Source organism: Oncorhynchus mykiss, chromosome 11 (assembly GCF_013265735.2).
Source record: "Oncorhynchus mykiss isolate Arlee chromosome 11, USDA_OmykA_1.1, whole genome shotgun sequence".
NCBI classification, from domain to species: domain Eukaryota; kingdom Metazoa; phylum Chordata; class Actinopteri; order Salmoniformes; family Salmonidae; genus Oncorhynchus; species Oncorhynchus mykiss.
The window spans coordinates 76,717,929-76,736,585 of NC_048575.1; the positions used below are offsets into that span (position 1 = coordinate 76,717,929).

Below are 18,657 nucleotides of genomic sequence, written 5' to 3' on the forward strand. Positions count from 1 at the left end.
CACAGAAAACCCAACCAGGTCAACGCATAAATATTTTACAACAATATTCACTATTGTGTTATGTCACACAGCACAATTGGGAATGGCTTCCATGTTAAAGGTCCAATGCAGCCCTTTTTTTATCTCAATATAAATCATTTCTGGGTAACAATAAAGTACCATACTGTGATTTTTTTCAATTGAAATGGTCAAAATAAATGGTAGCTATCCTTCTCTCTGTGTTGTCCTGCTACTGTGCTGGGCTACTGGTACTGTCTCCACAGGATGTGATGCCTTTGTACCAAGCTCCGCTCTACACATGTATTATAAGCTAGAAGAATTCACCATGGAATGGGGGACGGGGGGACAGGGGTACGGGGGTACAGGGGGATGGAGGGGATGAGGGGATAGGGGTACGGGGGGACAGGGGGATGGGGGGGACGAGGGGACAGGGGTACGGGGGGACAGGGGTACGGGGGTACAGGGGGATGGGGGACGAGGGGACAGGGGTACGGGGGGGATGAGGGGACAGGGGTACGGGGGGACAGGGGTACAGGGATACGGGGGGATGGGGGGGACGAGGGGACAGGGGTACGGGGGGGACAGGGGGGATGAGGGGACAGGGGTACGGGGGGACAGGGGTACAGGGGTACAGGGGGACGGGGGGGTACGGGGGGGACAGGGGTACGGGGGGACGGGGGGGTACGGGGGGGACAGGGGTACGGGGGACGGGGGTACGGGGGGACAGGGGGACGGGGGGGACAGGGGGACGGGGGTATGGGGGGGATGAGGGTGTACAGACAGAGGCCTGATATGGAGGAAAACAGCCATTCTCTTCATGTTATTGGATACCTGCTGAAATAGTCTCTTATCCCGTGACTCCCCCCTCTCCCGCTCACCAACCCCCCTGCACCCACCCGATCCCCACCACCAACCCCCCCTGCACCCCCCTCTGCCCATCACCAATCCCCCTGTACCCCTCCCCTCTCCCCATCACCAACCCCCCTGTACCAACCCCAACTGCCCCTCTCCCCATCACCAACCCCCCCTGCACCCTCCGACCCCCCCCCTTCATGGCTCACACAGAGCAGCATGCCCTTTCCCTCTCGCTATGCCTCTTCCCTAGTTCTCACTGACACACGCGCTCGCTATACTAATTAATAGAGAGAGTGTGTGTGTCTGGGTGAAAATTAGGGAGGGGCATGGATGGTGAGAGAGGGGGAGCAGGAGAGTTAGTGGGAAGGAGGTCCATTATATTCTTAGATCCAGCAATCCTCTCTTCCTCATTCTCTCACATACCTCTTTTGTCGCCCAGTCTCCCCCCCCTCTGTTATCAGTGTCAGGATGTCTACAACGCATTTAGGAAAGTATTCAGACCCCTTGACTTTTTCCACATTTTGTTAAGTTACAGTCTTGTTCTAACATTGATTAAATTCATATTTTTCCAAGCCTTGAGGTCAAAGGAATTGTCCGCAGAGCTCTGAGACAGGATTGTGTCGAGGGTAACAAAGGGAAACAGAAAATGTTTGCAGCATTGTAGATGTTTTACAACGGCAGGAACTGGGAGACTAGTCAGGATCGAGGGAAAGATGAACAGAGCAAAGTACAGAGAGATCCTTGATGAAAACCTGCTCCAGAGCGCTCAGGACCTCAGACTGGGGGCGAAGATTCACCTTCCAACAGGACAACGACCCTAAGCACACAGCCAAGACAACGCAGGTGTGGCTTCGTGAAAAGTTTCTGAATGTCCTTGAGTGGCCCAGCCAGAGCCTGGACTTGAACCCGATCGTACATCTCTGGAAAGACCTGAAAATAGCTGTGCAGCGACGCTCCCCATTCAACCTGACAGAGATTGAGAGGATCTTCAGAGAAGAATGGGAGAAACTCCCCAAATACAGGTGTGCCAAGCTTGTAGTGTCATACCCAAGAAGACTTGAGAACATTATCGCTACCAAAGGTGCTTCAACAAAGTTCTCTAAAAACCTGTTTTTGTTTTGTCATTATGGGTTATTCTGGGTAGATTGATGAGGGGGAAAAAAACGATTTAATCCATTTTAGAATAGGGCTGTAACGTAACAAATTATAATAATACTTTCTGAATGCACTGTATGTCTGGCGGCCAGGACAGCTCCATTTGCAGGGCTAACTCTGACTGTGGAGAGGAGAGGAAAATAAAGTAGAGGAGAGAGGAGGAAAGGAGGAGACAGGACAGGAGAGAAGAGGAGAGAGGAAGGAGAGAAGAGGAGAGAAGAGAAGAGAAGAGAAGAGGAGACAGGACAGGAGAGAAGAGGAGAGAGGAAGGAGAGAAGATAGTAGGAGAGGAGAGGAGAGGAGAGGAGAGGAGAGGAGAGGAGAGGAGAGGAGAGGAGAGGAGAGGAGAGGAGAGGAGAGGAGGAGAAGATACTAGGAGAGGAGGGGATAGAGGACAGGAGAAGGGAGGAAAGGAGGAGGAGTGGAGATCATTTGTCCTCAGGGTAGACAGCCACCACTCAGAAAGGGAAGGGAACAAGTATGACAGACAACTCAGAGGAGAAGAGAGAGAAACAGAGAGATTAAGTAGTAGAGTTATGATGTGAAAGGGGGATAAACAAAAAGAGGGGTACAGTGTCATGGCTTTATCTCAATAGTCTACAGTGGCTTCCTCTTTTCCTCACCTCTTCTCCTTCATCTGCACTAATCACACACACACAAACACACAGGTGACTGAAAGCACACACACACATACACAAACACACATACACAAACACAGTATTAGTAGTCTGTATAAAGCACTACTCACGTCGCCACCTAGTGAGGGCTGCAGGTCACAGCACTCAGCGGTGGGGCTCAGGTCCTGTCTCATCACCCAGATGGGCTCTTTAGGTTCATCAGGGGTATAGGGTGACCTCACCGTCCTGGTCTTCACCTCTTCTATGGCCTCCTTGATGTCCTTTATGGCCAGGGAGATGGCGTCTCTCTTTTCACGACTGTTACGAACCCCAGACCAGTCGTCAGATTCTGCTGGGGGTGGGATGCTCTCTTCTTCACTCTCATCTCCCTCTCCTTCTATCTCTCCCTTGCGGTATGTGGAGTCTGTGGGCGCATCGGATTGAGAATTGTGAGCGTGTTCGGATTCGGGCCACTCTCCCTCCTCTTCCTCTCCTCCTTCCATCATGTCCTCTTCCTCTCCTCCCTCCCGTAGCCCGGCAGCAGCTCTTTCCAGACTCTGAGAGCTGAGACTCTCTCTGACCTCGGCTACGATCATGTCGATGTCCTCTTCCCCGTCCTGGTCGCAACTGTCTGCCCGTGGGTACGGAGCAAACTCCGCCTCCTTCTCCGGGCTGTCCGACTCCCCGTCCGAGCGTTCATCGTAGTGGTGGAGCCGTGACCCCACCGCCTCCTGCTGTCGGTAGTCCCCGCCTCCTTCCCGCCCCTCAAACAGATGGAACCCCGCCTTCCTCTGCTGGAGGTTCTCATTGGCGTCCATAGGCTCTGCAACCTTTGCGGCAGAAGAGAGAGCGTCGCCGATCTCCTCGTAGACGTGTTCTGTCAGGGAGTAGTCGTAGGCTTCAGAATACGCCTCGTCTTCTGGCTCCACCCCTTCCTCCACGCTGCTGTCCCGCCCCCCTTTTCTGCTGGCCCCTCCCCCACGGCGGTAGAGAGGCTGGGTGTACACGTAGTTGGAGTAACCTCCTCCAGGGTTCAGGGTCTCCTCTGCCTCCTCCTGACTGGGGGGTCTCCCAACATCTGGTAGGGGTTCCCGGGGTAAGGGAGGGGGCAGAGGGGGGTAGTTGAGGTTCAGGTTGGGGTGGGGGTGTTGTTGCTCTGACTCAGCACTCTCTGTGTATCCCTCTGCCTCTGGGCGAAGCGTCACCTCGTAGGTACCGCAGTCGTCCTCTGCCTCAGGATCTAGTGCCATGACGGCGTCGCCCTCTGCCCGGTCTGTGTGTGTGTGGAAACCGCTTTCTGTGCTAGCAGAACGAGCTAATGCATAATCATCACCCTCTCTCTCCCTCTCTCTCTCCCCCTCATCCTCCTCCGGCTCATCTGGTTGTGGGAGTAGAGAGTGAACAGGCTGTGGGCCTGGTGGAGGTGGTTGTTCCTCCGGCTCATCTGGTTGTGGGGGTAGAGAGTGAACAGGCTGTGGGCCTGGTGGAGGTGGTTGTTGTTGCTGGGCCCTCTCAGCCTCTCTCTGCTGTCTCTGTGTGTGTCTCTGCTGCTGTGCTCTGAGCCTGGCCTCACTGTCCTCCTGTCTACGGTAACGTGTCACTGCAGGTCGCGGGATGGGCAGAGACTGACCCTGGGCCTGCTGGGGCTGAGGCTGGGGCTGCTGGGGAGGAGACTGGGCCCCCTGGTGCAGCTCTGCCTCTGGCTCCTCTGTTGACCTCCGCTGTGGGGCTCCTCTGATTCTGCTGACACCTGCACCAGGGGCCTCATTATACCTCCTGTAGCGCGGAGCAGCGTGGTTGTTGTTTTCACTACTATGGTTGCTAGGCTGCCGGGGTCGCCTGCTGTTTGTGGCAGTGTTGTTGTCATGGCGACGGCGTTGAGGAGCGGGCAAGTCGGCTTCCACGTCCTCGCTCAGTTCCTGGCCTAACTCCACCTCCTGGGGGTTCATGGCTGCCTCGGATTGGTTTAGAGGAAGAGGGAGGATGGGTTTAGGCAAAATGCATGGCCTGCCGTCGTGTGGGAGACAAGCAGCTCAGATCTTCTGAGGCAAAGAGAGAGAGAGAAAGACAGAGGAGATAGTTAGAACACTATTTTCATCCAGCACGGTCAAAAACCTTTGCTGGAAAAACAGTAAGTGAGAGAACAAGGGTAAGTTGACATAGAAATACATCCCAACATTTACTCCCATTGGTTGAGAGAGGGGAAGGTGATAATTGCCAGCGAGCCCATAGGTTAAACAGCACGCTTGAGGAATGGGAAAGGTGGATACCTAGTCAGTTAAACACCTGAATGCCTTCAATTGAAACGTGTCTCCCACAATTAACCCTCTGAATCAGAGAGGACTACCTTAATCAACATCCACGTTTTAACCACCTTACTCAGGGGAAGAACAACACCTGGGGGATTCAACCTTTCGGTTGCTAGTCCAACGCTCTAACCACTACACCACCTGCTGCCATGTGTGGAATGTGCATTATTGTTCTGTGATTAAAGGCTATAAGGTAAATAGGTGAAAGACATGCCACACATGGCTAATAGGAAAGAGGAGAAGAAATTGATGATGATGATGACGATGATACGTTTGTATTCATCTCCACTATGAATACTAGGATACAAAGTGAATTCTATTATTCTTACTGGATAAAGTTAAACATGCATAAACCAGCCTTCCTGATTGAACTTGATCAGCCTTCCTGATTGAACTTGACCAGCCTTCCTGATTGAACTTGATCAGCCTTCCTGATTGAACTTGATCAGCCACAGTGTCTCATTACTGAAACCTTCATCAATCGGAGCATTGAGTTTTTAATGCCATAAATCATGAGACAGCTGGACCACAGTAACAACTTGCTCATAGACCTACTACTCACTTGCCCTCTGTGGAGGATGCTTCCCCCTCTGAGTCCAGAGCTCTCCCCTGACCCACACACACACACACACAGAGACACACACACAAACACACACACACACCCACACGCACGCACGCACAAACGCACACATGCACACCCACACACACGCACACACAGAGACACACACACAAACACACACACCCACACACACACCCACACACACGCACACACAGAGACACACACACAAACACACACACCCACACGCACGCACGCACAAACGCACACCCACAGAGACACACACACAAACACACACACCCACACGCACGCACAAACACACACACACACACTGTCACAAATACCCCCTGGAGGTCTATCCTCTCCTTTTATGGTTCCACAGCTGGTTACAATACAAGTGTGTGTGCGTGTGTGTGCGTTTGTGCGTGCGTGTGTGTGACATTGACCCACTTAGTGCTGTGAAAAGCCACGGTGGGCAGAAAGAGACAGAATTACACACGCACACACACACACACACACACACACACACACACACACACACACAGTCCCAGAAGGAAGATCAGCGTGACTAGGATCAGTCATAAAGAAATATATATACCTCAAACTGTGGATACTAAATCCCATCATATTGGTCACATACACGACATCCTTCCTACCACCAACACCAGACATTCAGTTCTACCTGGAAAAGAACGTAGGACCTGCTCTGATCATATCATTACCTAGACTGGTCAAAGCTTTATTTAAACCTGTTTGAATTTCAACTACGACATCGAAAGAGGACCACCCTGCTACGATACTGAAGCACTCTGAGATTAAATAAAATGTTTCTAGACTCCACATCTTCCCCTATGACTTACAACTATTTCCTGTACATATCACAGCATTAAAAAAGGAGGGACCATTTAACCCTCATACTACCGACTGGGACCATTTAACCCTCATATCACCGACTGGGACCATTTAACCCTCATACCACCGACTGGGACCATTTAACCCTCATACTACCGACTGGGACCATTTAACCCTCATACTACCGACTGGGACCATTTAACCCTCATACCACCGACTGGGACCATTTAACCCTCATACTACCGACTGGGACCATTTAACCCTCATATCACCGACTGGGACCATTTAACCCTCATACTACCGACTGGGACCATTTAACCCTCATACTACAGACTGGGACCATTTAACCCTCATATCACCGACTGGGACCATTTAACCCTCATATCACAGACTGGGACCATTTAACCCTCATACCACAGACTGGGACCATTTAACCCTCATACCACCGACTGGGACCATTTAACCCTCATACTACCGACTGGGACCATTTAACCCTCATACTACCGACTGGGACCATTTAATCCTCATATCACCACTGGGACCATTTAACCCTCATACTACCGACTGGGACCATTTAACCCTCATACCACCGACTGGGACCATTTAACCCTCATACTACCGACTGGGACCATTTAACCCTCATATCACCGACTGGGACCATTTAACCCTCATACTACCGACTGGGACCATTTAACCCTCATACTACCGACTGGGACCATTTAACCCTCATATCACCGACTGGGACCATTTAACCCTCATATCACAGACTGGGACCATTTAACCCTCATATTACCGACTGGGACCATTTAACCCTCATACTACCGACTGGGACCATTTAACCCTCATATCACCACTGGGACCATTTAACCCTCATATCACCGACTGGGACCATTTAACCCTCATATCACTGACTGGGACCATTTAACCCTCATATCACCACTGGGACCATTTAACCCTCATACTACCGACTGGGACCATTTAACCCTCATACTACCGACTGGGACCATTTAACCCTCATATCACCGACTGGGACCATTTAACCCTCATATCACCAACTGGGACCATTTAACCCTCATATCACCACTGGGACCATTTAACTCTCATATCACCGACTGGGACCATTTAACCCTCATATCACAGACTGGGACCATTTAACCCTCATATCACCGACTGGGACCATTTAACCCTCATATCACAGACTGGGACCATTTAACCCTCGTACTACCGACTGGGACCATTTAACCCTCATATCACCGACTGGGACCATTTAACCCTCATATCACCGACTGGGACCATTTAACCCTCATATCACCGACTGGGACCATTTAACCCTCATATCACCACTGGGACCATTTAACCCTCATATCACCGACTGGGACCATTTAACCCTCATATCACAGACTGGGACCATTTAACCCTCATATCACCGACTGGGACCATTTAACCCTCATATCACAGACTGGGACCATTTAACCCTCATACTACCGACTGGGACCATTTAACCCTCATATCACCGACTGGGACCATTTAACCCTCATATCACCGACTGGGACCATTTAACCCTCATATCACCGACTGGGACCATTTAACCCTCATACTACCGACTGGGACCATTTAACCCTCATATCACCGACTGGGACCATTTAACCCTCATATCACCGACTGGGACCATTTAACCCTCATACCAGAGAGATCTGAGGCCTGGATCCGACCAGGTCAATATGGGACGGGTCCAGTTGTCCTCGGGTCCGTTCAGAAAGGGTTTTTATTTTAAACAAATTAATTTATGCAGGTCAGGTCAGGGTGGGAAAGCCCCAAGTCCATTTTAGAATTGGTCCAACTTTCTGGAGTCTTTAAGATCTTTTACAGACACACAGTCAGAGCATGCATCTCTGGTAACCATGGCGATGGTCTCCCTTGACAGTGGCTAGGCGAAGTGTTCAGACTGCAGCAAAAATGTCTACCTGCACACACACACACACGCAGGTGACATGCAAACAGAACACACACACACACAGGCATGTAGGCTGACACTCAAACATACAAACACGCCAATGTGTATGCATGCTCACACACACACGTACATACACAGACAGACACAAAAACATAGACATACACATGTCACACACACTCTCCCTCCCTAGGGACCTGCCAGCCCTTACCCGCAACAACAAGAGGAAGGAGAAAACAATCGATGGCGACAGACCAGGAAAAAGAGAGAGACAGAACAGCTCTATATCCAAATGAAGGAGAGGCTGCAGTAGAATGAAACAACAACACTGAGGCAGTCCAGAGAGATGGTAGGTGGGGGAGAGAGAGATGGAGAGAGAACGAGAGAGAGAGAGAGAGAGAGAGAGAGAGAGGGAGAGAGAGAGAAAGGGTAGGAGGGGAAGAGAGAAAGAGAGAGAGAGAGAGCGAGAGCGAGAGAGAGGGTAGGAAGGGAAGAGAGAGAGAGAGAGAAAGAGAGATAGAGAGCGCGAGAGAGAGAGAGGGTAGGAGGGGGAGAGAGAGAGAGAGAGAGAGCGAGAGAGAGAGAGAGAGAGAGAGAGAGAGGGTAGGAAGGGGAGAGAGAGAGGCAGAGAGGGAGAAAAAGGATAGGAGGTAGGAGAGGATAGGACAGGGAGAGAGAGAAAGAGAGAGAGAGCGAGAGAGAGGGTAGGAGGGGGAGAGACAGAGAGAGAGAGAGGCAGAGAGGGAGAAAAAGGATGGGAGGTAGGAGAGAGGATAGGATGGGGAGAGAGAGAAAGAGAGAGAGAGAGGGAGAGAGAGTGCAGCGTTAGAGGGCAAGAGAGTCGGGGGAGGGAGAGGTCGAGAGAGAGAGAGGAAAGAGAGAAAGAGAGAGAGAAAGAGAGAGAGAGAGAGGGAGAGAGAGGGAGAGAGATAGCGAGAGAGAGAGACAGAGGGAGAAAGAGAGAGATGGAGAGAGAGAGATGGAGAGAGGGAGAGAGAGAGGGAGAGAGAGAGAGAGATAGCCTGCTAAAGTGGGAAAATTGACTGCTATCAATTGACATACTACAGAACATGAAGGATCTGCCTGCTACTGCACTAAATCTAGGAGGGGGCTTTCAGATGAATAAACAGACAAGAATAAACACACACACACATCAGTTCCTGACGCAGTCTTTCAACCATATACAGCATGAACAGCAAACAAAGGAGAACCTATACACATTCTGCAACCCAATCACTAATAGCTAAGATAGATGAATGCATAAAGTGTGCTGCTTTCGTGCCCTCAAATATACATACCAGATATAGAGGGAGGGCACCACAGCAGGGCACCACAGCAGGGTACCTTAGCTGGGTACCTCACTAGGGCACCAAAGCAGGGTACCACAGCAGAGTACCTCAGGAGGGCACCACAGCAGGGTACCTCAGCAGGGCACCACAGCAGGGTACCTCAGCAGGGCACCACAGCAGGGTACCTCAGCAGGGCACCACAGCAGGGTACCACAGCAGGGCACCATAGGAGGGTACCTCAGGAGGGTACCTCAGCAGGGCACCTCAGCAGGGTACCTCAGCAGGGCACCTCAGCAGGGTACCACAGCAGAGTACCTCAGGAGGGCACCACAGCAGGGCACCACAGCAGGGTACCACATCAGGGTACCTCAGCAGGGCACCACAGCAGGGCACCATAGGAGGGTACCTCAGGAGGGTACCACAGCAGGGCACCTCAGCAGGGTACCTCAGCAGGGCACCACAGCAGGGCACCACAGGAGGGCACCACAGGAGGGTACCACAGCAGGGCACCATAGGAGGGTACCTCAGCAGGGCACCACAGGAGGGTACCTCAGCAGGGCACCACAGCAGGGCACCATAGGAGGGTACCTCAGCAGGGTACCTCAGCAGGGTACCTCAGCAGGACACCACAGCAGGGTACCACAGCAGGGCACCACAGCAGGGCACCACAGCAGGGCACCACAGCAGGGTACCACAGCAGGGTACCACAGCAGGGCACCACAGCAGGGCACCACAGCAGGGCACCACAGCAGGGTACCTCAGCAGGGTACCACAGCAGGGCACCACAGCAGGGCACCACAGGAGGGTACCTCAGCAGGGTACCTCAGCAGGACACCACAGCAGGGTACCACAGCAGGGCACCACAGGAGGGCACCACAGCAGGGTACCACAGCAGGGTACCACAGCAGGGCACCACAGGAGGGTACCTCAGGAGGGCACCACAGCAGGGCACCACAGCAGGGTACCACATCAGGGTACCTCAGCAGGGCACCACAGCAGGGCACCACAGCAGGGTACCACATCAGGGTACCTCAGCAGGGCACCACAGCAGGGCACCATAGGAGGGTACCTCAGGAGGGTACCTCAGCAGGGTACCACAGCAGGGCACCACAGCAGGGCACCTCAGCAGGGTACCTCAGCAGGGCACCACAGCAGAGTACCTCAGCAGGGCACCACAGCAGGGTACCTCAGCAGGGCACCACAGCAGGGCACCTCAGCAGGGCACCTCAGCAGGGCACCACAGCAGGGCACCACAGCAGGGTACCTCAGCAGGGCACCACAGCAGGGCACCACAGCAGGGTACCTCAGCAGGGTACCTCAGCAGGGTTAGGGTATGTATGTTAGAGGGCTCTGATATGCTGCTGTGAAGGAGGAGGCTGAGGAGGCTGAATGAATATTTCATCATCATTACTGGTCTGAAGTTTCACCTCTATACTGTACTGGATGGAACCCTTCCTTTTAATACTTAATAACACCTTTTTTTCTCCATACCTCTTACCCCTCTTCACCCCTACACTCCCTCATTCTCCATACCTCTTACCCCTCTTCACCCCTACACTCCCTCATTCTCCATACCTCTTACCCCTCTTCACCCCTACACTCCCTCATTCTCCATACCTCTTACCCCTCTTCACCCCTACACTCCCTCATTCTCCATACCTCTTACCCCTCTTCACCCCTACACTCCCTCATTCTCCATACCTCTTACCCCTCTTCACCCCTACACTCCCTCATTCTCCATCCTCACCCCTCCACTCCCTCATTCTCCATACCCCTTACCCCTCTTCACCCCTACACTCCCTCATTCTCCATCCTCACCCCTCCACTCCCTCATTCTCCATCCTCACCCCTACACTCCCTCATTCTCCATCCTCACCCCTCCACTCCCTCATTCTCCATCCTCACCCCTATGCTACCATATTCTCCCTCCTCACCCTTGACTACCCCCTCCCCACATCCTCAAAAAAGTGACAGATCATCAATTTACAGATCTTATCAGACCAGAGCCTGAAAACACTACATTCCATTATGACCTCTTACCCCTGAGGTTCTGAAGTGACGTCCGGCCCAGCAGGAATGACTGAGAGAGGATATCTGTAGCCAGAATAACCTATTGTAACCTCCAACCTGTCTGCCAGTCTACACCTCTGTCTCTCTCCCAACAGCAAGACTAGGCTCACTGAGTCTGTACATAGTCCAAGCTTTCCTTAATGTTGGGTCAGTCACTGTGTAGGCAGGTACAGTCCTAATTCTGCACTGCTGCCATTGTTTGGGGTTTTGAGTTGTACACACATGACATTTTTGCAGAATTCTGAATGCTGTCTGGTGTCTCTCTCGCTCCCCTTCTTTCTCTACTTCTCTTTCTATTTCCTTCTCTCTCTCTCCTTCTCTCTCTATTTCCTTATCTCTCTCCTTCTCTCTCTCTCTCCTTCTCTCTCTCCTTCTCTCTCTCTCCTTCTCTCTCTCTCCTTCTCTCTCTCTCCTTCTCTCTCTCTCCTCTCTCTCCTTCTCTCTCTCTCCTTCTCTCACTCTCCTCTCTCTCTCCTTCTCTCTCTCCTCTCTCTCTCCTTCTCTCTCCTTCTCTCTCCTCTCACTCTCCTTCTCTCTCTCTCCTTCTCTCTCTCCTTCTCTCTCTCTCCTTCTCTCTCTCCCCCCTTCTTTCTCTTTTTCCTACCCTCTCTACTTCTCTCTCTCTATTTCTTTCAATCATTCTCTCTCTCTCTCTCTCTCTTACTACACAATAATAACACAATTCAGTTCTAGCCTCTACAGTGCTGGAGGTGGGCCTGAACAACTTCAAAGAATTGAATTGCTTTATTTGAAAGTCTGAATATAGAGTGTTTTTTAACATCAGTAAATACATATATGTACCAAAGGTACTGTAGTGATACTGCAACATTCAACTCACATGTACAGTTCGTTACCTGACATGTGTTTTAGACAACACCATTTCATTGGCATCATTGAATAAACCATCCTTTTTAACAGAACACTGGAAATGACACAATTTCATCTCTGAAGCCTCAATACTGTCATCTGTTTACAGACATCAATGTCTTCAAGATTAAGGTCTCCTACTCTTTCTCTTTAAATATTCATATCACCTTTATTTATTAACCAGCAAGTCAGATAAAAACTCATTCTTATTTACAAAGTCAGAACAATGCTCAGGGAGAGAACGACAGACGCACACAAACAAAGTCACATTCGACTCCTGCATCCGGTTTGATAACAGGGAATTATTATATTCTGTGAGCGGTGTAGAAATGTACGTTTCATCCCTCCCCTTGAGAATAAATTGCCATCCGTACTTCTCCTGGCTAGCCTAGTTTACGTGAAAATGGCTAACGCAGGTCTAACCGGAGACATAAAAAGAAAGATTATGACATGGAAACAGGCGAGTGAAATCCCCGGTTTGGAAGGACGTTGGAGTCATTGTGGAGGACAACAACTGGTAGATAGATGCACAGCTAGCAAAGTGTGCAATCAGGTATTTGTTTACAAGAGGCTAATTCCAGTTTATTATCAGCTAATTATGACATTAATTCAGGCTTTCGTTCATTTCGACCCATAACCAGGCCATATTCAGTGTAAACTGGTGCGCTGGTAATAGTTTGAGTAGCATAGACTATAGCCTACTGAACACATTTCTTTTAACAGCCTTTATTCGATTCTGGGAATAGTTCATTTACGTTTGAATTAAACTATATGATTACCTAAACAATATTGAATATAAAGGTATTGTTTTTTTTATGTCAGCTATAGGCTTCATTAGGTAAGAGGAAAGCCCTTTTTTTCAGAGCGATTTGAGTTGTCAATGTGCCGCATCTCCTTGTAAAAATAAAATATGCATTTTTTAAATTCATGGCATGGTATCCTTTTATCTAAGTGTTGAATAGACATGTAGACAAAATAATGCATGCAAGGAGGGGACTAATAGACTACTACTCTGGAGTCATGAAAACATTTAAATAAATCGATTTTATTTGGCGGGTCACGGATTGTCTCTGGGAAGGATTCAATGAGGGTGGTTCGGGTTGCGGATAAAAATCTGTCATGATGTCGGATATCGGGTGGGGCTCTGAATTGATGTGGCCGGTGTTGGGCGGGTGCGGCTCCAAAAAACAGACTCCTGCAGGATTAAACATACGCACACTCGAGCTGTCGCTAAACAATGGATTTACTAATTCCCTCTGTCGGATTTTCTCATTCCCACTCTATAGCTCACACACTGACTCCCTGTCATTAAGTATGTCATTAAATTACTCTGCCTAGAGAAATCACCTATGAGGCCGAGAGAGCGGGGGAGCTGGAAAGAGAGATATGCAGTGATAGAGAAAGGGGAGATGGAGAGAGAGATATGCAGTGATAGAGAAAGGGGAGATGGAGAGAGAGATATGAAACTAGAGTGAGAGACACAGAGAAAGAAAGGGAGATGGATGGGTAGAAAGAGAGAGTAAGAGGAAGAGAGATGCTTGATGGTCCTAAACTCTGATAACTAAAAGAAGATGACTGCCTCTCTCTCAATTAAATTCAATTCAAATGGCTTTATTGGTATGAGAAACGTGTTTAAATGGCCAAAACTAGTGAATTAGATCAAAGAATAACAAATGAACAGTAAAAATTACACTCACAAAAGTTCCAAATGAATAAAGACATTACAAATGTCATATTATGTCTATATACAGTGTTGTAACGTTGTACAAATAGTTCAAGTACAAAGGGGAATTTACAATAAAAAGTGAACCTTAAATATTATACTCAGAAGTTTCAAATGTCATATTATGTCTATATACATTGTTGTAATGATGTGCGAATAGTTAAAGGGATAATAAATAAACATAAATATGGGTTGTATTTACAATGGTGTGTGTTCTTCACTGGTTGCCCTTTTCTTGTGGTAACAGGTCACATCTTGCTGCTGTGATGGCACACTGTGGAATTTCACCCAGTAGATATTGGAGTTTATCAAAATTGGATTTGTTTTCGAATTCTTTGTGGGTCTGTGTAATCTAAGGGAAATATGTGTCTCTAATATGGTCATACATTGGGCAGGAGGTTATGAAGTGCAGCTCAGTTTCCACCTCATTTTGTGGTCAGTGTGAACATAGTCTCTCTTCTCTTGAGAGTCAGGTCTGCCTATGACAGCCTCTCAATATAGCAAGGCTATGCTCACTGAGTCTGTACATCGTCAAAGCTTTCCTTAAGTTTGGATCAGTCACAGTGGTCAGGTATTCTGCCACTGTGTACTCTCTGTTTATGGCCAGTCACAGTGGTCAGGTATTCTGCCACTGTGTACTCTCTGTTTAGGGTATTCTAGTTTGCTCTGTTGTTTTTGTTAATTACTTGACCCATTGGAAATAATTCTCTTTTTGGTTTCTCATAATTTGGTTGGGTCTAATTGTGCTGCTGTCCTGGGGCTCTGTGAGGTCTGTTTGTGTTTGTGAACAGAGCCCCAGGACCAGCTTGCTTAGGGGACTCTTCTCCAGGTTCATCTCTCTGTAGGTGATGGCTCTGTGGGGTGTGTTTTGTGTTTATGAACAGAGCCCCAGGACCAGCTTGCTTAGGGGACTCTTCTCCAGGTTCATCTTGGTCCTGGGGCTCTGGTATGTCGAATTGGTCTGTCAAATTTATGTTCCTTTTGATGGCATAGAAGGTCCTTCTTGTCTTGTCTCTCAGATCGTTCACAGCTTTGTGGAAGTTACATGTGCCGCTGATGTTTAGGCCAAGGTATGTATCTTTTTTTGTGTGCTCTATGGCAACGGTGTCTAGATGGAAGTTGTATTTGTGGTCCTGGCAACTGGACATTTTTTGGAACACCCTTATTTTTGTCTTACTGACATCTACTATCAGGGCCCAGGTCTGACATAATCTGTGCAGAAGATCTAGGTGCTGCTGTAGGCCCCCCGTTGGTTGGGGACAGAAGCACCAGGTCATCAGCAAACAATAGACAGTTGACTTCAGATTTTAGTAGTGCGAGGCTGAGTGCTGCAGACTGTTCTAGTGCCCACGCCAATTCCTTGATATATGTGTTTAATAGGGCTTTACCTACATCCCCGTCTCACCCCACGAACCTGTGGAAAGAAATGTGTATTTCTTTGCCAATTTTAACCGCATACTTGTTGTTTGTGTACAATGGATTTTATAATGTCGTATGTTTTACCCCCAACACCAATTTCCATCAATTTGAATAGCAGACCCTCATGCCAAATTGAGTCAAAAGCATTTTTGAAATAAACAAAGCATGAGAAGACTTGCCATTGTTTTGGTTTGGTTTGTTTGTCAGTTAGGGTGTGCAGGGTGAATACGTGGTCTGTCTAGAAGGGATTGAATTTATTTATAGTCTCTTTACTCTGTCCTGCTTGCTAACAGTCATTATTTATAGTCTCTTTACTCTGTCCTGCTTGCTAACAGTCATTATTGATAGTCTCTTTACTGTGTCCTGCTTGCAAACAGTCATTATTTATAGTCTCTTTACTCTGTCCTGCTTGCTAACAGTCATTATTTATAGTCTCTTTACTCTGTCCTGCTTGCTAACAGTCATTATTGATAGTCTCTTTACTGTGTCCTGCTTGCAAACAGTCATTATTTATAGTCTCTTTACTCTGTCCTGCTTGCTAACAGTCATTATTTATAGTTTCTTTACTGTGTCCAGCTTGCTAACAGTCATTATTTATAGTCTCTTTACTGTGTCCAGCATGATAAGTCATTTATAGTCTCTTTACTCTGCCCTGCTTGCTAACAGTCATTATTGATAGTCTCTTTACTCTGTCCTGCTTGATAACAGTCATTATTTATAGTCTCTTTACTCTGTCCTGCTTGCTAACAGTCATTATTGATAGTCTCTTTACTGTGTCCTGCTTGATAACAGTCATTATTTATAGTCTCTTTACTCTGTCCTGCTTGCATCGGAATTCCAAAAGCGATGGATAGGAGACAGTTTTTTGACGGCGAGGAAATATGATACATTTTTAGTGCGACCCCGACCTCGATGAAGACCGGATGACCTCTGGGCAAAATGAGTTTGACACCCCTGTCCTAGAGGAAGGCAGGACTAAAGACATGTCACAGACAGACAGACACACACACTCACCCCTAGAGGCACTTAGCTCAGGCTATATTCATGTCAACAGCTGGGATCAGATCTGAGGTGACTGATGACAGTAACACAGTGCTCTGCTCTGCCCTGCCACAACACACACTACCTATTAACATCATTATCTTAGAGAAGCAGTTCCAAAACTAGGGGTTGCGACCCCATGTGGGTCACCTGATATGAAAATGGCGTCACAGGAGAATTTACAAAATCCTCCCCTACAACCCCCAAAAATATATATTCAAAATATATATATGTGTATATATGTACAGTGGGGAGAACAAGTATTTGATACACTGCCGATTTTGCAGGTTTTCCTACTTACAAAGCATGTAGAGGTCTGTAATTGTTATCATAGGTACACTTCAACTATGAGAGGCGGAATCTAAAACAAAAATCTAGAAAATCACATTGTATGATTTTTAAGTACACTGCTCAAAAAAATAAAGGGAACACTTAAACAACACAATGTAACTCCAAGTCAATCACACTTCTGTGAAATCAAACTGTCCACTTAGGAAGCAACACTGATTGACAATAAATGTCACATGTTGTTGTGCAAATGGAATAGACAACAGGTGGAAATTATAAGCATTTAGCAAGACACCCCCAATAAAGGAGTGATTCTGCAGGTGGGGACCACAGATCACTTCTCAGTTCCTATGCTTCCTGGCTGATGTTTTGGTCACTTTTGAATGCTGGCGGTGCTTTCAATGCTGGCGGTGCAGCTCATCCAGGATGGCACATCAATGCGAGATGTGGCAAGAAGGTTTGCTGTGTCTGTCAGCGTAGTGTCCAGAGCATGGAGGCGCTACCAGGAGACAGGCCAGTACATCAGGATACGTGGAGGAGGCCGTAGGAGGGCAACAACCCAGCAGCAGGACCGCTACCGCCGCCTTTGTGCAAGGAGGAGCACTGCCAGAGCCCTGCAAAATGACCTCCAGCAGGCCACAAATGTGCATGTGTCTGCTCAAACGGTCAGAAACAGACTACATGAGGGTGGTATGAGGGCCCGACGTCCACAGGTGGGAGTCGTGCTTACAGCCCAACACCGTGCCGGATGTTTGGCATTTGCCAGAGAACACCAAGTTTGGCAAATTCGCCACTGGCATCCTGTGCTCTTCACAGATGAAAGCAGGTTCACACTGAGCACATGTGACAGACGTGACAGTCTGGAGATGCCGTGGAGAACATTCTGCTGCCTGCAACATCCTCCACCAGGTTTGGCAGTGGGTCAGTCATGGTGTGGGGTGGCATTTCATTGGGGGCCGCACAGCCCTCCATGTGCTCGCCAGAGGTAGCCTGACTGCCATTAGGTACCGAGATGAGATCCTCAGACCCCTTGTGAGACCATATGCTGGTGTGGTTGGCCCTGGGTTCCTCCTAATGCAAGACAATGCTAGACCTCCTGTGGCTGGAGTGTGTCAGCAGTTCCTGCAAGAGGAAGGCATTGATGCTATGGACTGGCCCGCCTGTTCCCCAGACCTGAATCCAATTGAGCACATCTGAGTCATCATGTCTCGCTCCATCCACCAACGCCACGTTGCACCACAGACTGTCCAGGAGTTGGCTGATGCTTTAGTCAAGGTCTGGGAGGAGTTCCTCAGGAGACCATCCACCACCTCATCAGGAGCATGCCCAGGCATTGTAGGAAGGTCATACAGGCACGTGGAGGCCACACACACTACTGAGCCTCATTTAGACTTGTTTTAAGGACATTACATCAAAGTTGGATCAGCCTGTAGTGTGGTTTTCCACTTTAATTTTGAGTGTGACTCCAAATCCAGACCTCCATGGGTTGATAAATTTGATTTCCATTGATAATTTTTGTGTGATTTTGTTGTCAGCACATTCAACTATGTAAAGAAAAAAGTATTTAATAAGAATATTTCATTCATTCAGATCTAGGATGTGTTATTTTAGTGTTCCCTTTATTTTTTTGAGCAATATATATATATATATATATATATATATATA

The 18,657-nt window shown here is 48.6% G+C and overlaps 1 protein-coding gene across 3 annotated transcripts in view; it reads right to left on the reverse strand.

Moving 5' to 3' along the window:
- The window catches only part of LOC110535119 (amyloid-beta A4 precursor protein-binding family A member 1), a 132,005-nt gene that overhangs the window by 47,008 nt on the left and 66,340 nt on the right, over positions 1-18,657 (reverse strand). For 2 of the 3 annotated variants that reach the window (XM_036936393.1, XM_036936391.1), the window contains exon 3: positions 2,759-4,669. In XM_036936393.1, the coding sequence (XP_036792288.1) occupies positions 2,759-4,576 (1,818 nt within the window). In that variant the 5' untranslated portion in view covers positions 4,577-4,669. The remainder of the gene's footprint in view (positions 1-2,758; positions 4,670-18,657) is intronic. The other variant, XM_036936392.1, reaches the window with a different exon arrangement.